Source organism: Cnephaeus nilssonii (assembly GCF_951640355.1).
Source record: "Cnephaeus nilssonii genome assembly, chromosome: 17".
Lineage (NCBI taxonomy): Eukaryota > Metazoa > Chordata > Mammalia > Chiroptera > Vespertilionidae > Cnephaeus > Cnephaeus nilssonii.
Window position 1 is genome coordinate 4,527,300 of NC_137088.1, and position 19,721 is coordinate 4,547,020.

Consider the following 19,721-nt stretch of genomic DNA (forward strand, 5'->3'; position numbering starts at 1 on the left):
GTGGGCAGGTGAGGGCAGGCGGGCCTTCCAGCTTTCCTGAGCAGAGCTGCGGGAGCTCGCGGGCAGGTGGTGCTGCGGGCAGCCTGCCACGGTCAGTGCCCAGCCCGGAGGCCAGGCCGGGGACAGGGCCGGGAACGCTGGGTGGCGAGAGGGAAAAGGGAGGGCAGACTGACGGGCACCCTCGGGATCTGGGCTCGTGACATCTTCGTGGGACGGAGGCAGCGGCGGCAGATGGCGGCTGACATCTCTCCTGACATCTTCGCTTGTGTTCCCTCCCAGGGCCTCGCCGTAACAAGGCTCTCAGGAGCTGCGTGTGAACGACGGAAAATTTCATTACACAGAGGCAGCGCCGAGGGGAGGCGGGAATGAGCCAGGCATTATGCAGACTGTCACTCTCCCTCGAACACGGGGCATATGGTTCGTTTGCCTCCTTGATATCATGCTACCTGATGTACTAAGCACGATTGCATTAAGGAGCTGGTGACACAAAATACAATCAGGCTTATGTGCTGGTTATCAGGGAGCTCTGCCTGCAGGGAGAGGAAGGGCGGGTGGCCGGCCTACTGGTAGCCATACCCTGGCTGCAGCTGCATGGAAGAGGCACGTGTGGATGGGGTCTTGATTAAGGCTGAGCACTTGGGGGTGAAGGCAAGAGAAAAAGGCATGGTGGTGATTTAGAAAGGAGACATTGAGCGCTGGCCAGTTTGGCTCAGTGGATAGAGCACCGGCCTGCAGACTGAAGGGTCCCAGGTTTGATTCTGGTCAAGGGCACACACCTCAGTTGCAGGCTCAGTCCCCAGTAGGGGCTGTGCAGGAGGCAGCTGATCGATGATGTTCCTCTCTCTTTGATGTTTCTATCTCTTTATCCCTCTCCCTTCCTCTCTCTCTAAAAATCAATAAAAAAAATATATTTTTAGGAGACATTGAGAGACACACAGAGCAGGGTCAGGGGGAAGGAAGCATGCAGTGCCAGCCCCTGGCATCCAGGCCGCCAGCATGCTGCCCACGGGGCAGGTGGGTCTGAGGCTCTGGGAGACAGGGGGCAGCTCCATGCAGGGCAGCGGGCTCTGTAACTAAACGAAGGACTGTCGGGTTGACCAAGTGGCAGGATGAAGACAAGCTAATTTATCCTGGTCCTGTTGTGTGTCTGTGCCAAGTGCCTCCAGACGGGTCTGCCAAAGGCCCCTTCTACCCACGGCGGCGAGGAGAAAGATCGAGTGCTCCCTCGATAACTACCACAGAGAACGCCCTGCTTGCCTCTCGTCCTCATCTCCTTCCCCTCGTCTCTGCTTTCCCTCCGCTCTTCCTGACTCCTCTCAATGCCCGTGCCCCCGCCCTGTCCCACCGCAGCACCTGGGCCTCAGAGGGCGTCTCCGGGCCGGAATGCCCAGGGATGGAAGCAGAGAGGGCCCGCCAAGTTTTTTTGTTAATCTTCATCCAAGGATATTTTTTTCTTAGAGAGATTGGGAGGGAGGGGGAGAGAGGGACAGAGAAAGAGAGAGAGAAACATCTATGTGAGAGAGACACATTGACTGGTTGCCTCCTGCACATACCCCAACCGAAGCTGGGAATCCAGCCTGCAACCGAGGTACCTGCCCTTGACCCTTTAGTCCACAGGCTGACGCTCCAACCCTTGAGCACACTGGCCAGGGCAGGGCCCTCCAAGTTTGACCTTAAAGGCAAAAATACTAAATAAGCCCCATTATTAGGTTCCATGCCACCTAACCGGGTCAGCTGTTCCCACGTGGTACATGCGTTTGCTAAGGCCAGGGCCACGCAGGGTGTAAGGGTATCATTGATGTAGGATGATCCAGGCTGAACCCCGATGGCAGATCTAGGTGCAGCTACCCATAATACTCTCTGAGCCGGGGAGGGGGAGAGGAGTATGTTGAATGCAGTTGGTTCCTAGGTGTCCAGAGTCCGCTTGGTAAAGTCTGTGGCCAGTGGTCCCTTTCTGAGACCAACAGCCAAGAGATAGAATCTCTGTCCTCCAGGGACCCGATTCCTGGGGAATGAGCTCGGCCTCATTCGTAACGCCTTTGTGCCTGGCTCTTTCGGGTAAACGTGGTGCAAACATACCCATGTGCTCTGGGACAACTTCGTTTCTCAGAAATGCATCGGAATGTGAAAAAAAAGGTCCTTAAACTTTTTGGAATATTGAAAGTGTCCGGTATACTGCCCGGCATACAGGAAGCACTTAAAATGGTTGTTTTCTTTATGAATGACGGTTTGCCTGACATATTGCTGGATTTTATTTTATTTATTTTGAGAATTAGGGAGAACTGGGATAGAGTTGAGTTTGTGGGGTTTTTTTTTAGGAAAATGAGGAAGAAATGTGGCAGAGTACTTATGAATTCAGTTATTATACCTTCAACAACAGGAAACACCTCTCTCCCTCTCTCACTGCTCTCGTTCTGAGCTCGTATGCCCACTTGGTTAATGTCCCTTCAGAGGACACGTCTGGGCTGTGTGTCCAGGGCGAACACTTCCCGGCCAATGCCCCAGGGATCACGGGGCAGACGGAGATAAATCCAGACCTTTGGTTTCTGTCTTCACTCGCTAAGTGAATCCACAAGGAAAAAAAGAGCCATTCATTAATCAAACTTGGCAGATGTGGGCTTGGTTCCCCGGTCACATGCGAATGCCCCAGAGCTCGGCGTCATCTGTGTCCTCTGACTTCCGTGGGGGCGCTGCAGTGTCACCAGGCGGGCAGGTGAGGACCTGTCCTGGGGTTCACATGAAGGCTGGACCCTAGCAGTAAACCCGCCCAATCACCATGGACCCCAGCAATAAACCCGCCCAATCATACAACCATCTGAGAGGAGCACGATTTCCACCATTTTTCAAGTGACTCAGCCGAGGACCCATGAAGGGAAAGGACTGGCTAGGCCCGGCCTGTGTGGCTCAGTGGTTGAGCGTTGACCTAGGAACCAGAAGATCACAGTTTGATTTCCAGTCAGGGCACATGCCCAAGTTGCAGGCTCGATCCCCAGTAGGGAGCGTGCAGGAGGCAGCCAATCAATGATTCTCTCTCATCATTGATGTTTCTATCTCTCTTTCCCTTCCGCTCTGAAATCAATTTTTTAAAAAAAGGACTTTCTGGAAGTGATCGACTGAGCGAGGAGCAGAGTTGGAACTTGAATGCAGATCCTCAGACTCCATTAACTTTACAGAAACTCTTTCTTAGGAAAGGATGGTGTGTGTCGCATAGGTGGGCAGCTCGACACCTTACCCACAACATTTTCCCTGGTTTAGCAGTTGGGCTAGAATAGGAGCTCATTAAATACTTACAGGATGAATGAATGAACACATCATGGGCCTATTAATTATTAAATGAGTTTTGGGTTTCACTTTAAGGCAGGTGGACACAGCAAAACAAAGTGAGTCCTATCATCCATTGATTTAGCAACCCAGCGAGTATCTACTGACTCTCCTCCATGCTCCAGGCTTGTGCTGGGGCTGGGCCTCAGGCAGTATACTGAAGAGGGGGCTCAGGACCCTGGGGGTGCTTACAGTCGGCTGCCAGGGCTCTGTCACCCCCGGCTCCATCCATCCAGATCATGCCACTGTTGTGACAATTCTCAGCAATGACCATGTTTGGCTCAGTCACTTGGCCACCTGGGCAAATTCAGGAACAGGGACACAATGATCACCCGGACAGAATGTGCCAGTACACCTGCCAGGTGAAGGGCTGCGCTGATTTTGAATCTGTGATCTCTGTTCCGACATCACTGCCCAGGGGAGAGTGGTTAATGCTTCTTAACCTTTTGCACTCGGATGTCGAGTGTGACTCGACACGGTTAGCATCGGTAGCAGGAATCGAAAAAAAAGCAAGCGAGTGCAAAGGGTTAAAGGTGCTTTCCTATCCCTTCACCTTCAATAAATCCCAGAAATGGTGACCTCAGAGGGAACAAGTGGGCCAGTGCTTTTGCCCAAGGTCAGGCCACTGGCCAGTGATAGAACTGGGACCAGAACCCCTGGTCCCCACCCCCCCGCCCCCGGGCTCTGTGTCGAACACCCACTCTCTCCGAAGGAACACGCCTGGCCTCTCCTCCGTGTGGGTGTGTATCTGCAATGCTGTCTACCTATTTCAGTGGGAGGAGAACTCGCGGCTCTGACAGCCGCCATGGGGACGGACCCCTAAGGCAGAGCTCCTGAAATAGCCCCGCTTCCGTGGTGCACACTGGCCGCTAAGAACACGTGAACCTCACCGAGAACTGCTGCTTGATGTGAAGTTTGGTTAAATCCTTTGATGACAGCCCTTTGGCACATACAGCGTTGAGTAGTTCCCATCATCCACACAGCAGGAAAGGCCCGCGTGGGGGACGGGAGACCGGGCCTCACACCGCGGCCTCGTCGCTTACTGGCTGTGGTATGCGCTGTCTGGGTTCACACACGAGTGGAGGAAATTGCCTACCTATATCTATGGCACCATTTATGTAAGTAGGCAATGCTGTGTGATTCCTTTAAATAGGCGTCTTTAGAGCCTTTTCAACCATCCCCAGGTAGTTACTCTTTATTGGAAGGAAGAGTTAGTGACAATGACATTTCAAAGTAGACAGGACCATGTAGAAATTTTATAACTGAGAGTAAAAAGGTACTTTTCCCTGTACAGGCATTTCCAAGGTCAAGAACTAAAAATCCTCCTCCCTCCTTCCCTCCCTCCCTCCCTCCCTCCCTCCCTCCCTCCCTTCCTTCCTTCCTTCCTTCCTTCCTTCCTTCCTTCCTTCCTTCCTTCCTTCCTTCCTTCCTTCTTTCCTCCTGTCCTCCCTCCTTCTCTCCCTTCCTTCCTTCCTTCCTTCCTTCCTTCCTTCCTTCCTTCCTTCCTTCCTTCCTTCCTTCCTTCCTCCCTCCCTCCCTCCCTCCCTCCCTCCCTCCCTCCCTCCCTCCCTCCCTGTTCTCTCTGTCAAAACTCTCCTGGCAGGCAGGAATCTCCTCCAGGTCTTTTGGGAGGAAACCACTTCCTTCTCCTCGGGAACCTCTCTCCTTGGCTCAGGTGCAGAGTCAATGCTGTCAGGAGTGGACACCTGTGTGACCATTTGAAAGACACAGGCCAGGTGTGCGGGTGTGTCTCCCTCCCCTTGTGTGACACTCTTCTCCTCTGGGGGGGTCAGGAAAAGTCTTCATGCAGGATAGCAGAAGAGGTCTTAAAGGAGGTTTGAAACTATATCTATTCCAAGCCCGTGCCCTGAATGTACCGCAGCCACATTACGCAGCAGGTCTCGGCTCTGGGAGGTGCTTTAGTGTTTCCGCCCTGTGGGCACTTCCGAATCCCCGGATAAGCAGTGGTGGGTTATCATGTGGGAGGGGGTTTGGAAAGACCTCACAAACCAGGCATTATATTCCCAGCTATTTCAAACGGTGAAAACACACAAAGACTACTCACCTTCGGCTGCGCCCCAGGCCCTGCGCGCCTCGGCTCCAGGAGACGGTGGCCCTGGGGAAGGCCCGCGGTCTGCACTCAATGGCAACATCCCCGCCAACTTGAACCACTGACGTTTTTTTAATGGGATTTTTGGAGAAATCAGGAGCTGACGCTAAAAAACAAAATGTTTAAAAACCTGTTGAATCGCTCACATAACGAACCTGCAGGAATGCGAGCCATAGGCAGCGGTCGTCAACCTTTCGGACCTCACGGACCAGCAGTGGTCCCCGGACCCCCGGTCTTCGACCGCTGCTCTAGAGGGACTGTGCTTATCTTCCTCTCCCTGCAGCCCCAGGCTTGATTGTGTAACTACTCGGTAAAGGTCTGCTGAGGGAACCAGCCACCAGGGTAAGAAGCAGGGCGACTTGTGGGAAACTCCACCAATCCTGCCCCGCGGTCCCTGGTTGGGTTCTGGTCGCTGACGTAAAAGGGGTGCTGCAAGGACTCGGGATTTTGCTCTTCTAAGGAGAGCGAAGACACGTCGGTTCCAGTGCCTCTCTCACCTCGAGCAGGGTCCTGATGTTGGTAGCTACAGCAGCCCTCCCAGAACCATGAGGCTGCAACCATGAGGCTGCAGCCGGCGTGGCTCAGTGGTTGAGCATCGACCTATAAACCAGGAGGTCGCAGTTCGATTCCTGGTCAGGGCACATGCCCAGGTGGCGGGCTTGATCCCCAGTAGGGGGCTTGCAGGAGGCAGCCGATCAGTGACTCTCTCTCATCATTCATGTTTCTATCTCCCTCTTCCTCTGTGAAATCAATACAAATATATTTTTTAAAGAAGAATGACATCACCACGGTGCTGTGCCAGGCTCGGCCATCACCCCTGACCTTCTCCTTAAGAGAGAAAAGGAACCCCTGCTTGTGAAGTCACTGTAAACTGAGATTTCCTTTCCTTGGTTTTATTTTTATTTGCAGCTGAAAACGTTCCTGATGGAACTTTCTGGATTATATTCAAAACCGCAGCTGGGACCAGCTTTGGAGGAGCCTCTTGGTTGGGTGGCCCAGGGGCGGCGCCTCCGGGAGCCCTAGCGGATTCCCCAACCAGAATAAGAATCACCTGCGTTTTTCAAAAGCTAACTTAGACATTTCCCCATTATTTCAAGGGAAAGCAATTTCTGACTCACAGAAGCATTGGGCTAACATTCTGTCTAATCACGGCTTGCTCAAATCTCATTCTGCATCTCATGGTTATACATGAAGGCCTTACCTAATACTCTCAGCTCCGCATTTGCATAGATTGTCTGGTGTTTGTTTTCGGCAGCACACTGGTAGACACCGGAGTCAGACACATTCAGCATAGTTATGGTGAGTGTCCCATTTTCTACTTGAATTCTTTCCTAATAAAAAAAGGAGTCATGTAAAGAGGCTGGGACGTTAATGCGGGCATTCTCTTCATCAGAGCCGATTATGAACCGTCTGTGCAATCGCTGTGCTATGATGCGAACTGATGCTTATGAAGATGAGCCGCATACACAGAGGGACCCCGAGCAGCTTCCTGAAGTTAAAAAAAAAAATGGAAATATGCCTGGTGTCATTTGAGTGTATTCTGTTACCTCATTCCTGTGGAAATTGGCATGATCTACATAGCGTGTATGTTACATTCCTTTATATAGGGTCTAATTTGGAACACATCGCCATTGCGATTATTCCCATTATGGACTGTATTAGACACGGATATCAGAGTTAGAATAGTTCCTGGCCTTCTCCTCACAAGGTCTCAAAAAGACTTGGACAGATCACTCGGTAACTTTCTCATTGCATCATACATAGCAGGGGCTGAATTTCTCTTCTGCAGCCAACTATAAAGTGAGCTTACCCAGCCCCTACCCATTACCGACTCCCATTTGGGGTGCAGAGTTACAGTTTTGAGTGCGCATTATGAAATCATTTAACATTGCAAATACAACTCAAAGCGAACTATTTCAAGGTCCCTAGTACCATCCCCTGAAGAGAAACAAGTTGGCTGAGGAAATAGAGGGTGTTCTGGGCGAAAGGCATGCAGAGAAGTCCCACTGAAGCCGGGACAAAGAGCGTCATTATGTTCGGCCTCTAAACAACAGATGTCTTTTTTTTTTTTTTTTTTTTTGTCTCTGGCTGTGCCTCCACGTGCAAAGCAAAAGGGAGAGTTAACACAATTATTTGGATAATTTGATGCGAAAGAAACAGGTCTGCCTCACTTTCTGTGGCTTGTAGAAGAACGTATGCGTGAGATTGGAAAATGCGGAAAAAACGGGGTTAGACAGAGTCATCGGTTTTCTCGAAAGCACAACACTGGGTAAGATGAAGACCTTGGCTCCCGGAACCAGGTGGACGAAGTTCAGAATACTGATCCCAACGTCCCCTAGCTGCTGCACGGCCTTGAGCAGTGGCCAAATTTCTCTGAAGCCAATTTTCTTCATCTCTATAAAGAAATAATCATTGCGTCTCTCCTAAGGCTGTCATGAGGATATAATAAGATAAGGAGGGGAACATGTAACAGGGCCTGTCTCCGAGGAGAGTTCAGTCAACATGAGCAATGACGGTGATGGTGACGGTGCTGGTGATGATGGTGGTGGTGCCTGGATGTAAATCCATTGCTGACAGTATGCGACCTCTGCAAGTGATGGGTCTTCTCTCCCCTTAGTCTCCTCAATGGGAAAAATGGGGACATTATTAATAGCTCCTTTGAGTTTGTGTAAAGATTAAATGAATTAGTATATCTAGAGTCTGTTACGTTCCCCAGCACCTACTGCACACTCCCTCAATGTCAGCACTTGTCACTGTTTGTGACAGTTTCCCCACCAGAGTCGGTGCGTTTTAATGTGGGCACCTTTGCTTACCTCTGCACCGAGGCGCTCACCATTCTTTAACCAGGTGTACCAAGGCCTGGGCTTTCCTCTGGCTTTGCATTCCCAAAACAAGCTGTCGTAAATGGACAGGTATGTGTCCTGGATTTTTTGTTCCCATTCTGGAGGGGCTGTTCCAAAGAGAGACAGAGCAACCGTTTGACAAGTTGGTTGGTTATTCGAGGCGCCCTGCTCCGTGCCGAGGTCGGCAGCTACCAAGGGCAGCCGGCCAGGTGGGGCAGCACCGGACAGGCCAGGCCTCTGTGGGGGGCCACAGAAATCATGCTGCAGCTCTCGGTGGGCCTCTGACAACTTGGGGGTGTAGGAAAGGGTCCAAGTGTAGAACGAGGCCAGATAATAATTCCAGGCCAAGTATGAGTGTGTGGGTCAGATTAGAAAATGTAGATCCAATCTGAACCCTTAGTGTGCAAGACCACCGATTACACTTGACCTGAATTAACTAAAAGTAAGTGCATCTATATCAGACATAATTAACACAGTAGCTGGAAGTATAACTCCAATCTGAGCCTCATCGCATTTTAGTTGGAGGATATCCCTTTCCCTCCCCTGCCCGACCCTCCCCCCACACCCCCTGCCCCAGATAAAACCCATGCCAGGAATAAGGACTGTGGAGTGGCTATGGGTTCTGCACCTAACTTAGTTCTGGGCATGCGTTTTCCAAAAGCTTCTCTCTAACCAGAGGATGTTCTACAGAGTCATGAGGCAGAGGTCACCTGGGATCATTGATGTGAACGTGTTATTCAGGGGGAAGGTAGGGTTATCCTGGCTGTCATTCATGGAAACAGGTGGGCTATGAATTAATGTTTTGAAACTAATTTGGTTGTGGTGAGATCCCCGTGAAGGGGCGCAGGTGGCCGTGCTGAGGACGGAGAGCAGGTGGGAAGAGCCTCGTTTTGGAAGATTGTTCCCAGTTCTTATCTTAGACCTGACCAACGTGACCTGTGAGAGCTTGCTCAGTTCATCTAAGGCTTCCTACCTGTAATGTCACTGAAAATTATTTCTGCCTCTTATTATTGTGAGAATTACAGGAGCTTGTGTTTATGAAAACTTCTAGGTAAGCTAACAGCCACTGTATCCAGGTAGGAGGGATCACTTTACTATTGATTTCCAGTTTATAGAGACCTCCATCTTCTGCTCAACCTCTTAGTTATATCTTTGTCTATTTAACAGAAAAATGAGAAATCTATTAAAAACTAGCCCATGCTTAAAAGCCTGGTGCCACTCAAAAACTCCCAGTCACATCCTCATTATTTTATTTACAAAAGATGCTAGATTCCAGAGACTTCCCTTTAAGATGAAGGAGCTATTGGGAAGAATAAATACAGAAAGGTAAATACACATACATACAGGCATACAGAAATAATCACGAGGGAATCATGTTCTATATATAAAATGGTAGTTTTCATTCCAGGTTAAAATTGAAATCCGGGAGGAAATGGAAGCTAATATAGCCAAGGCACATTACCTGGTCCCCACAGGACACTCGAGTGGCATGCCTATGAGCTGATATCAATGCTGCTGACATGGCTAGTTACCAAAAATGCATTTTTCTCCAATTACTTTATCGATGATTAGTAACATGTCATCTACAAACATGTCATAGAGAAAGGCATTTTGGGCCATGTGTAAATACCGTTTCCAAAAGTTTTCTAGTACAGAATTATTAAATTAAAGATATATTAAATTTAATATAGAAAGTGAGAGTATTTGAAAAGCACCCAACATTTTGATAATGCTGGGGCCTATTTTATAGTTTATTTGATGAAAAAAATAAATGACTTCAATGCAAATGTTGTATCTTGGCTGGATGGGAAAAGCATAGACAGCCTTTATGGAATATGTGCGTTTATCATCTCTCTTATGTGCATGAGAGATTCTGGTAACTGAGGCAAACCTATTTTTCAATCAAGTAGTGACTGTGGTTTTCTATTACCTACATATGAGTAGGCAAAATCTTGGAAACAGAAATGGATATTGACTACTACACTCAGCATTATGCTCCTGTCGCTTTCTCCTTCTGTAATTAAGGACGTCACGGGCTACCTCGGACTGTCCTCCGGGAAGTAAGTGGATCCCATGGTGCTTCAGGTTATAAAGGTCTGTGGTCTCCACAGGACACGGCTGATCTTGCCCGGCAATTAGACGAAGCCACGGCTTGCACAGACTACACTGAGACTCGCCCCTGCATCCCAACCCGGACACGTGGCTTCCCCGCCTGCCCCAGGGCATGTCTCCACAACGTGCTCATGACTACCACGGTGTACTACACAGGACGGCTCCAGATTACCCGCATGCACATGCCATTCCGTGAGCTCACCGTAGAAAACGAGCCGGCCCTTCGCCAAGTTCCTCCCGCGCAGGTTGCCTGCAGTGCATTCGTAGAAGCCTTCGTCTTCCTGTTGAAAGTTCGGGATTTCAAGGGTAGCCTGGGATTTGCTGTACTTGACTTTCCCTGGCAACGGGCTTCCGTCCAACCTCCTCCAACTAATATCGGGGACTGGACTGAACAGTTACACCTCGTTAGAACACGATCCGGCTCGGTCTTGTGACAACAGGGTTAAATGGGAGTGTCCTTAACATGAACTCTCAGGGAAACCATCCAATGAATCCCCCCCGGAGGCTCGCATGCCGGTCCTGCGACCACTTGCATTCACTCAGTCAGCGCTAGTAACACCTCATTAAGGGCCTGCCATGCGCAGTCACGGCGCTCTGACCAGAGAATGAATTGCTGAACAAAATGAACATGTTCTCTGGCCTCACACTGCTGACAGACTAGTGGAGTGACGTGCCATAAACAAATAATAAAAAATGAATCTATTTGTAAATTGCAAGAACGTAAACAAAGGGAATAGACTGCAAGATGGCCCTGAGATGATAGCAATTTAAAGACATTCAGGAAATTCCCCAAAGGACATGGCATCTCGGAGGAGGCAAGCTCTGTCTGTATTTGTGGAGTCTAAGAAAGAGGTAGATTCCTCTAAAGCTAAATTGGTCCCAGCAGGCAACTGAAGACGTGGGTGATGGGTGAGCTAGATTACCAAGGAGATCAGTGTTGTGATCGACCTACGTGAATTGGGAGAGCATGCTCCATGAGCCTCAAACACACTCATCACCCTGTTTTCCCAAAAGCAAAACAACAGTAATCTGTGAATGACTGCATGGCACCCTGTCTCCTGTTAGAATGTGCAAAGAGTTCCTTTATTTATAAGAATGTAGCTTAATATCATAGATCTGATATCTTCAGTCTAATATGAATATACTTTTAATATGTAAACTTAATGTCTGACAAAGAAGAGTGAATTTAGAAGTCTGTGGCTTAGAAGACCCCACTCTTACATGTTTAATATAAAGTCACAACAGGACCACATTCTCTAACAAACTATAATAATAAAAGCATAATATGCTAATTAGACTGGACATCCTTTCGGACGTCCTTCCAGGTTGAACACAGGGCTGCGAGGGAAGCCCGGGTCCTGGCTGCCAGAGGGAAGCTGGTACTGGCAGCTGGGGGAAGGAAGGCCTACTCTTACATGAATTTCGTGCATCGGGCCTCTAGTCATTTATAAAACCAATCCCCATCCATTTACATTAACATCTCTCCCTTCCTCCAAGCATGCCCCTCTTCATTCCCTTGGAGATTGTCAGGTGATCTAAATATTTATATTTGATATGTTGTGAGTTAATAATAATATAATTATTTTGCAAAGCCAAAGTGTCAACTTTGTAGAAGAAGCAGAATTTTTTCCAAGTTGACAAAAGTGACGCGGGAGAAACTTCTAACCACATGACAAGTGGTGGCAAGAGTGTGTGGAGTTTGAGTGGTGAGCCCACTGCCAAAAGTGGGTGCTGATGACCCAGGGAGGCCCCGAGAAAGCAAGGACCTGCCGCAGGCACTGTCAGCGTAGAAAGTGACACAGGGGCTCACATATTGTCAGAAAACCTACCCCGAGTCCATGTTTGATTTCATCTATTGTTTCAGAATTACCAGATAGTGACAAACCTTGAATTTTAACACAAAATAAAATCACTATTATCATAAATTTAGTTTCTGTCTTTTTGAAAAGCCTTGCCCACTTAGCACAAAATGAGGTTGACATTTTAGTAAAATGGCATATTCCTGCCACAATTAACCTCCGATAACTGGTTTTCTGTCCACTCACTGTACGGAATACCAAACTGGCACACATGAAAATGGATTTCTGCAGGAGAGTTTGTTTACACAGAAGCATCGTCCCCAGGTCTGAACTCTGTGCTAGATGCAGAGCTGTCCAGTTTTTCAACACACACCATGCATCTGTGAACGTGCGAGAAGTTATTACCCCTGGGTTGGGAGGCCTTGGATGTCTTTCATTCTCCACTTTCTGTTTACCTCCATTTTCTGTTATTTTCCTACAATGAGCATGCATTACCCATGCAATAAAAACATTCTAAGAATGTTTATTTACAAAGGGAAATAATAGAGGCTGTGATATTTGTGTGAATGCCTGGCCTTTTATCTCTTTGTGACAGCGTATCTCTGAGGTTTATGACAAAGACAAGCACAGTATCCAACTAGAAACGGTTGTGATCACTGGCATTCAGACATAAAATAACTTCAGTAGAGAGTACTTTCCATGCTTATATCATAGTCCATTAGTTTGATTGTGAAGACAGAGCTCAACTTTTCACCTAACTAAATATCTAAATCTCTGAGCCAGTAACGGAAGGGTTTGATATTTAATGATAATGATCGTAACACCGTCACAACCAATAGCTACTGATTACTAGTACGGTGTGCTAGGTACTATGTATGTGGATGACCTGTACATATGATTTCACTGGCTCTCCCTGTGACTAAAGGCAGTGGAGCTGGGATTTGTGTCCCGGCTTCTTTGCCTCACACCCCCCAAAGCTATTGTTAGACCCTCCTCTGGTAGCTCTGACATCTATGGATTTGCAGAAAGTGAGTCTCCATGTTGCGTGGGGGCAAAAAGAACAAGTCCCACCAACCTCAGCTATTCAGACTTCCCTCTGCCACAAGGAACTCAGTGATGCCACCAAAGTCTCTGGATGAGCATCACTCCTTGGATGGATGAAGTGCTGTCCTCTAAGCAGGGGTGGGGAACATCCGGCCCACGGACCATATGAGGCCTGAAAAATCATTTGGTCTGTCCCTGCCAAGGCATGAGGGATGAGTAAATTAAATGTTTGACCTAATACAGCAGGTTAATTTTTAGATTGATAATTTTGTATGGCCCATGAATGATGTCATAAATATCCAAATGGCCCTTGGCATAAAAAAGGGTTCCCCACCCCTGCTCCATAGGGACCCCATTCCAAGGGGAACAGCGCAGGAGGGAATGTCAGTGCCCCTTCAGGTCTCTGAGCCTCCCAGATCCCAGTGGCTCCCACCCTCAAGGTCAGCACCCAGCCCTCTTCCTGACAATCCCCTTCCAGCTGCCTGAACTGACAGAGCACGTGATTCAGGTCCTGCATTAGAGACTTCTGCTCTGTGGCCACTGTCACTGGTCTACCAGGGAGCCACGGCCACCCAGTCAAAGGCAGCCAGACACGGTTCTGGGATGGCTTTCAGAAGAGCAAATCTTTTCTCATGGGAATTTGTTCAGACTGTGAGATATAAACATGGAGCTTTTCCCCACATGGAGGGAGGATCCGTGAAAGCCAAAGCTCAGGCAAAGGGAAAGGAATAACTTAGAATTCTTCACATGCGTCGATCAAGCTATGCCCCGGCCAAAAATCTCCCTCGGAGCGTTTCAGTTTGTCAATGGTTCTCTTTTTGGCCTAAGCCTGCCTGAGTTATACTCCTGCTGATTTCTGTCAACAAGGACTTGATGGGTAGATTCTGAACACCTGGGTCCTACACCTGCCCGGCTCATGTCTGTCTGTGAGATTGAACTACAGGATTTGGTGCATTCCTTCTGGATATCCCATTTTATAGTTGAGATAGTTGAGAATTCTCAAAGCAGCTCCACTATCCAAAAGTAATCACTCAAACAGTAAAAACAAACAAATAAACAAACAAAAAAAACACCTTTTTTTTTTTTTCTTCAATTTAAGCCTTATCAAGTGCATACTGTGTCCACATTTCAGGTTAACTAGTTTCTAGTGGGGGAAAAATCAAGCAGTTTTGTAAGATCCATAGATACTATTATAATGTTGAGATTGTGGTCAGATTTGTTATGTCACTGCTAAGCAAGAAGGCTGAGATTCTGTTATTACTGGTAATGGGACTATATATAGAGTCAGAGAATAAATGCAAAATCAGAGGCAACTTAAACACACATATGCATTCTAAGGACAAGTCCCCATTTTGGGGAGAACTTCCCATGAAGACACTAAATAAACTGCTTAGATTTCACCCTCTCTCTTTTCTGAAGCCACATGAAAAATGCATCCCAACAGTGGAGACCCCTGAGGGACCTTCAGGAGAGATTACTGTGAAATCTCTTGAAACTTTGCCATTCTATCTAATAGAGGGAATATGCAAATTGACCATCACACCATCACAAAGATGGCGGCGCCCACAGCAGAGGCCAAGTTCCCCTAACTAGCCTTAAGGAGCAATCAGCAGGGACCTGAGGCTGTGTGGTGCTGGGCCAGGGCAGGGGACCTGAGCCTGTGCCCCCTGCCTGGTGGGGCTTGACAAGAGACCTCAGGCCGCTCCCCCTGCCCCAGCACCAGGCCGGGGGACCTCAGGCCACGCCCTCGCCCTGGCACCAGTCCAGGGGACTTGAGGCCACGCCCCTGCCCAGTGGTACTTGATGGGGGACCTCAGGCTGCGCCCCCCACCCAGCGGGGCTTGACGGGGGACCTGAGGCTGTGCTGCCCGCCCAGTGCTGGGCCAGGGGACCTGAAGCTGTGCCCAACCCCGCCCGGCGGGGCTTGACGGGGGTAGGGCCGGCTGGGTCTGGGTCTCGCGCAATTTTGTGGCACCTCGGGTGGGCAGGGACTTGACTCTGGATCCCGTGGCGCGCCCCAAACTTTGACAGGAGGAAAAATTTCATATACATTTTTCTAATTTCCTTTCATCTCTGACACTTCTATTATAGAGAAAGGGCAAATAGCAATATTAAAATATTTCCTCTAATTAATCCCCTTTTAATGTGCATGAATTTCGTGCACTGGGTCACTAGTTAGAAGGTAAGTCACCATAAATGGTGCTCTCATCCTAACTATAGACATCTGCCATTTCTGCCCACATCTCCCTTTCAGCTACAGCCTCCCCCGACCCCCCCCCCCCCCCCTTTTTATTATCTTCACAAATATGAGGTAGAAGTCGAGCTTGGATACAAACCTCAGCAAAGAAAACCAATCTGAAGCAAGTCTCTCATGCGGAGTCTCCTCGGCCCAGAGATGAGCCCCTCACGGACCTTGGATGCGAAAGGGAGAGTTGCCAAAGCCTTTTCTCATTTCCTCCCTATTTTCTAAACCAAGTCGGCCTGAACCGGGGCTCCTCACAGTTGTGAAAATGACCAGATTATAAAAGCAAAGTCCTCCAGTCATTTCCTCCTTCCTTCCTTCATCCCTCCCTCCCTCCCTTCCTCCCTCCCTGCCTCTTTCTTTCTTTCTTTCTTTTCTTTCTTTCTTTCTTTCTTTCTTTCTTTCTTTCTTTCTTTCTTTCTTTCTTTTTCTTTCTTTCTTTCTTTCTTTCTTTCTTTCTTTCTTTCTTTCTTTCTTTCTTTTTCTTTCTTTCTTTCTTTCTTTCTTTCTTTCTTTCTTTCTTTCTCTCTCTCTCTCTCTTTCTTTCTTTCTTTCTTTCTTTCTTTCTTTCTTTCTTTCTTTCTTTCTTTCTTTCCTTCCTTCCTTCCTTCCTTCCTTCCTTCCTTTCTTTTTTCTTTCTTTCTTTCTTTCTTTCTTTCTTTCTTTCTTTCTTTCTTTCTTTCTTTCTTTCTTTTTTTCTTTCTCTCCCTTCCTTCCTTCCTTCCTTCCTTCCTTCCTTCCTTCCTTCCTTCCTTCCTTCCTTCCTTCCTTCCTTTGTCTTTCTGTCTTTCTTTCTCTCCTCCCCACCCCTCTGGTTTCCTGCTTCTTAAATAAGTGTCACCCTAAACAGGGACAGACACTCCATTCTCTCCTCCGTATGCTTTTCCTGAGTGAGCATTCTAGTAATTTTATCAAAGATGGAGATACATTCGTTAACCATCTGGCCGAGCTCAACCTTAATTGGAAGTTAAATGAAAGCTCTCCACACAGTCGTAGGAACTGTGTTTCGATTCCATACTTTCAGCCCATAAATAGAATTTTCATTACTGGTGCCATTTGAGAAAGCTTCTATTTCTCGCCTGGATTTCTTAAACCTCATTATCCACAGCTTAAATCCAGGCCATACCGAGTTTGTAAGTAGAAGCTGGTCCAGAGAACCCGTTTTCAGAGATGCTTACGTTGGGATTATTCTGAACTCGAACCTCATTTCAGAAAATCCCGTCAGTGGCCATTTTTAATCGAAGGGACTGAAGCGGAGAAAGGAAACGGGCAAAGAGCCTTTGTTAACATTTCAGGCTGCTGGGCCAGCTGCTCTCGTTTCCCGACTTGAAATATTCATACAGAGCCTGGAGTGGAGGGCTGTCCCGTGGTGACACAATAGGGATAAATCCGCGAGCTCTGCAGAAAAGCAAGCTCAGTGCACGGAGGGAGGAGGTGTTTCTGCCAGGGATCGCATGTCATCGGGATCCTGGGGGCGGTCAGTGTCCACCCAGGTCCCTTGGGAAGAGGCTGCTGGTTGGCAGGCACTGGTCTGCCCTTCCACCGAGGCTGCCCCTGGGACTCAGGAGCTACAGCCATTTGCTTCTGATCACAGTGGCACTGACACAGGGTAGGGAGACATGGGCAGATTTTGTGACACAGTGTAGATCCCTAACCTTCGCAGCCTCAGCTGGATCCTCACCTGCAACCAGAGATGATGGGCACCTGGCAGGCTTTGGAAGAGGTCAAAGGGGGAATATCACTGAGAATTGAGGCCTGAACCTAAAGGAGGCTCCTTCCTTGCTTATTGTCATGATTATCGGATGGGGACAGGGCCTGGTCGGTGTGGCTCCGTGGCTGAGCATCGACCCATGAACCAGGAGGTACTGGTTCAATTCTGGGTCAGGGCACATGCCCGGGTTGCAGGACCGATCCCTAGTGTGGGGCATGCAGGAGGCAGCCAATCCACAATTCTCTCTCTTCCTTGATGTTTCTGTCTCTCTCTCCCTCTCCCTTCTTCTCTGAAATCAATAAAAACATGTATTTTAAAAGTAATAAAAGAAATACTAGGCTTCGGTGTACATTCCGGGACACATGGGGCAAATATGTCTGGGGAAATATTCTGCTTTCTAGCTACTCAACACAATGAGCCAAATAGATGTTCAATTAGGGAATTTTAAGATACCTTGCTGATGATTTTACACCAATCATATAGGCCTAAAAAGTCTGAATGTACCTAGTTTAACTCAACAACACTGTGGTCACCCTGGGGTCCTGAGGACTCTCAGGGACTTCTCTGGGCTGCTGCCTGCAGGATGTCCCCTGTGTGAGAAGAAAATCAAACTTCAGACACCTGCTCAGGCCTCTGAAAAGCCTGGGACACCTAGAAACACCTTGGCGAGACTTCAGATTTACTGCTTGACATTAATAGCCAAGCTGGGTATTTCCCCCCCATAATTTACAAAAAAAAATATATATATACATAAGATATACATGTTTACATAAATATAGTCCTCTGTGCGAAGGCTCCGGGACGCGGGAACACGCAGTGGGGCTATGGATTTTATTTACCTCTCAGCGCACTGACAGCCAAGTTCCTAAATTAAGAAGGAGAAGAAAGGAAATCCGTGGGGTTGTTTACCAGTGGCGGGAGAGTTACGAGGGATATCGGTTTCATTTCTGCACCCAGAGCACAGGCCTGTGTTTGCTTCCAAGGAGACAGGTGTGCCAGCCAATCTGCCTGCCTTTGCACAGCACCCACACCCTGAGCCTCTCAGGGTGCCTCACAACGCAATTAATTTGCAGCTCAGATAATTAAGAGTCTGCCACGTGAAACAAATGAGAAGAGTTGAGAGTTAAATCTGCGATCACAACAGCTTTGAAGCTGCAGCACAGAAAGTAAGTGACACGCCCCAGAAGTCAAAGCCACTGAAGGTCAGGCAGGTATCTGAAGTTTGGTATAATCCTATCTAATAAAGAGGGAATATGCTAATTGACCGTCACACCCTCACAAATGATGGCGGCGCCCACAGCCAATAAGGAGGGAACATGATAATTGACTGCCACACCCTCAAAGATGGCGGTGCCCACAGCCACAAGATGGCAGCGCCCAGTCCCCTCAGCCCCGCTGGGGTGGCAGGCATGCGGCACAGCCAGGCCCACCCCCAGGCGGGTCCAGCTGCTCCACACGCCTGCCTCCAGAGTCCCCCAGCTGCCCAGGGCCACCCGAGGCTCAGGTAACCAGGGCTGGCTGAAGCTTGTGCTGCCGCCAGTGGCAGAAGCAGTGGTGTGATGGGGGTGTCACCTTCCCCCATCACTGGATCACCTCCCACCCCTGAGGGCTCCCGGACTGTGAGAGGGGGCAGGCTGGGCTGAGGGACCCCCTGTCCAGTTCATGAATTTTCATGCACCAGGCCTCTAGTCACTCTATACTCAGGGTAGCCTGCGCTGTTTGAAGATCATTAGACTTGGTGCATACACGCTCTCTCCATCCTCCCTGCCTGCACATTAGCAGCTACCTCCTAAGGTGGTGGCTGGGAAGGAAGCTGTGCTTCCTCTCTAATCCTCTATACCATATTTAAAAAAATAATTTAATTTTTAATTGATTTTAGAAAGAGGAAGGGAGAGGGATAAAGACATAGAAACATCAATGAGAAAGAAGCATCATCAATTTACTGCCTACTACTAGGGATTGAGCCAGGAATCCCGGCATGTGCCCTGACCAGACTATAACAGTGACCTCCTGGTTCATGGGCTGATGCTCAACCACTGAGTCATACCCGCTGGTCTATACCAGGTTATTACAGATGATAGATATTGGTATCATCATACATAAAATGGTAGGACATGTGCTCCTCAATAGCCCTGATTGATTTTTTGGGAATCACTTATTTATTCTCATAAAAAAAAAAAAGGTTGAATTTGAAAAAGGTTATCTTTTGAAAAATTTAAAATCATTAATATATAAAATTAAAATGTACTGGTTGCTGATATAGTAGTAATTGCAGAGAATATAAATAGAAAATATCTCCATGGTTCCATTCAACAGATAAAATCTTTTTAACATTTTTCTGAAAATTTCCAAGCCTTTTTGTAAGGGAAACATGTGCAGAATTGGGGGCTAGCTTTATCTGCACATGAGGAATTTATTTACATGTTAAAATTTGATATAAATACCATGGCTATGGGTGTGGGTTTTGAAGTCAGAACCAGTGAGATTTAGATTTCAACACCAGGTCTACATTTTCCTAAACATCACTGTGTTAAATCAA

General features: G+C 48.1%; 1 protein-coding gene across 1 annotated transcript in view; it reads right to left on the bottom strand.

The window, feature by feature from the left end:
* Positions 1–19,721, bottom strand: part of CNTN6 (contactin 6) — a gene marked incomplete at both ends in the record, with an annotated part of 128,519 nt that overhangs the window by 42,918 nt on the left and 65,880 nt on the right. The window contains 4 exons of the mRNA XM_079795482.1: positions 5,387–5,537; positions 6,633–6,762; positions 8,245–8,381; positions 10,589–10,773. Coding sequence (XP_079651608.1) covers positions 5,387–5,537; positions 6,633–6,762; positions 8,245–8,381; positions 10,589–10,773 — 603 coding nt within the window. The remainder of the gene's footprint in view (positions 1–5,386; positions 5,538–6,632; positions 6,763–8,244; positions 8,382–10,588; positions 10,774–19,721) is intronic.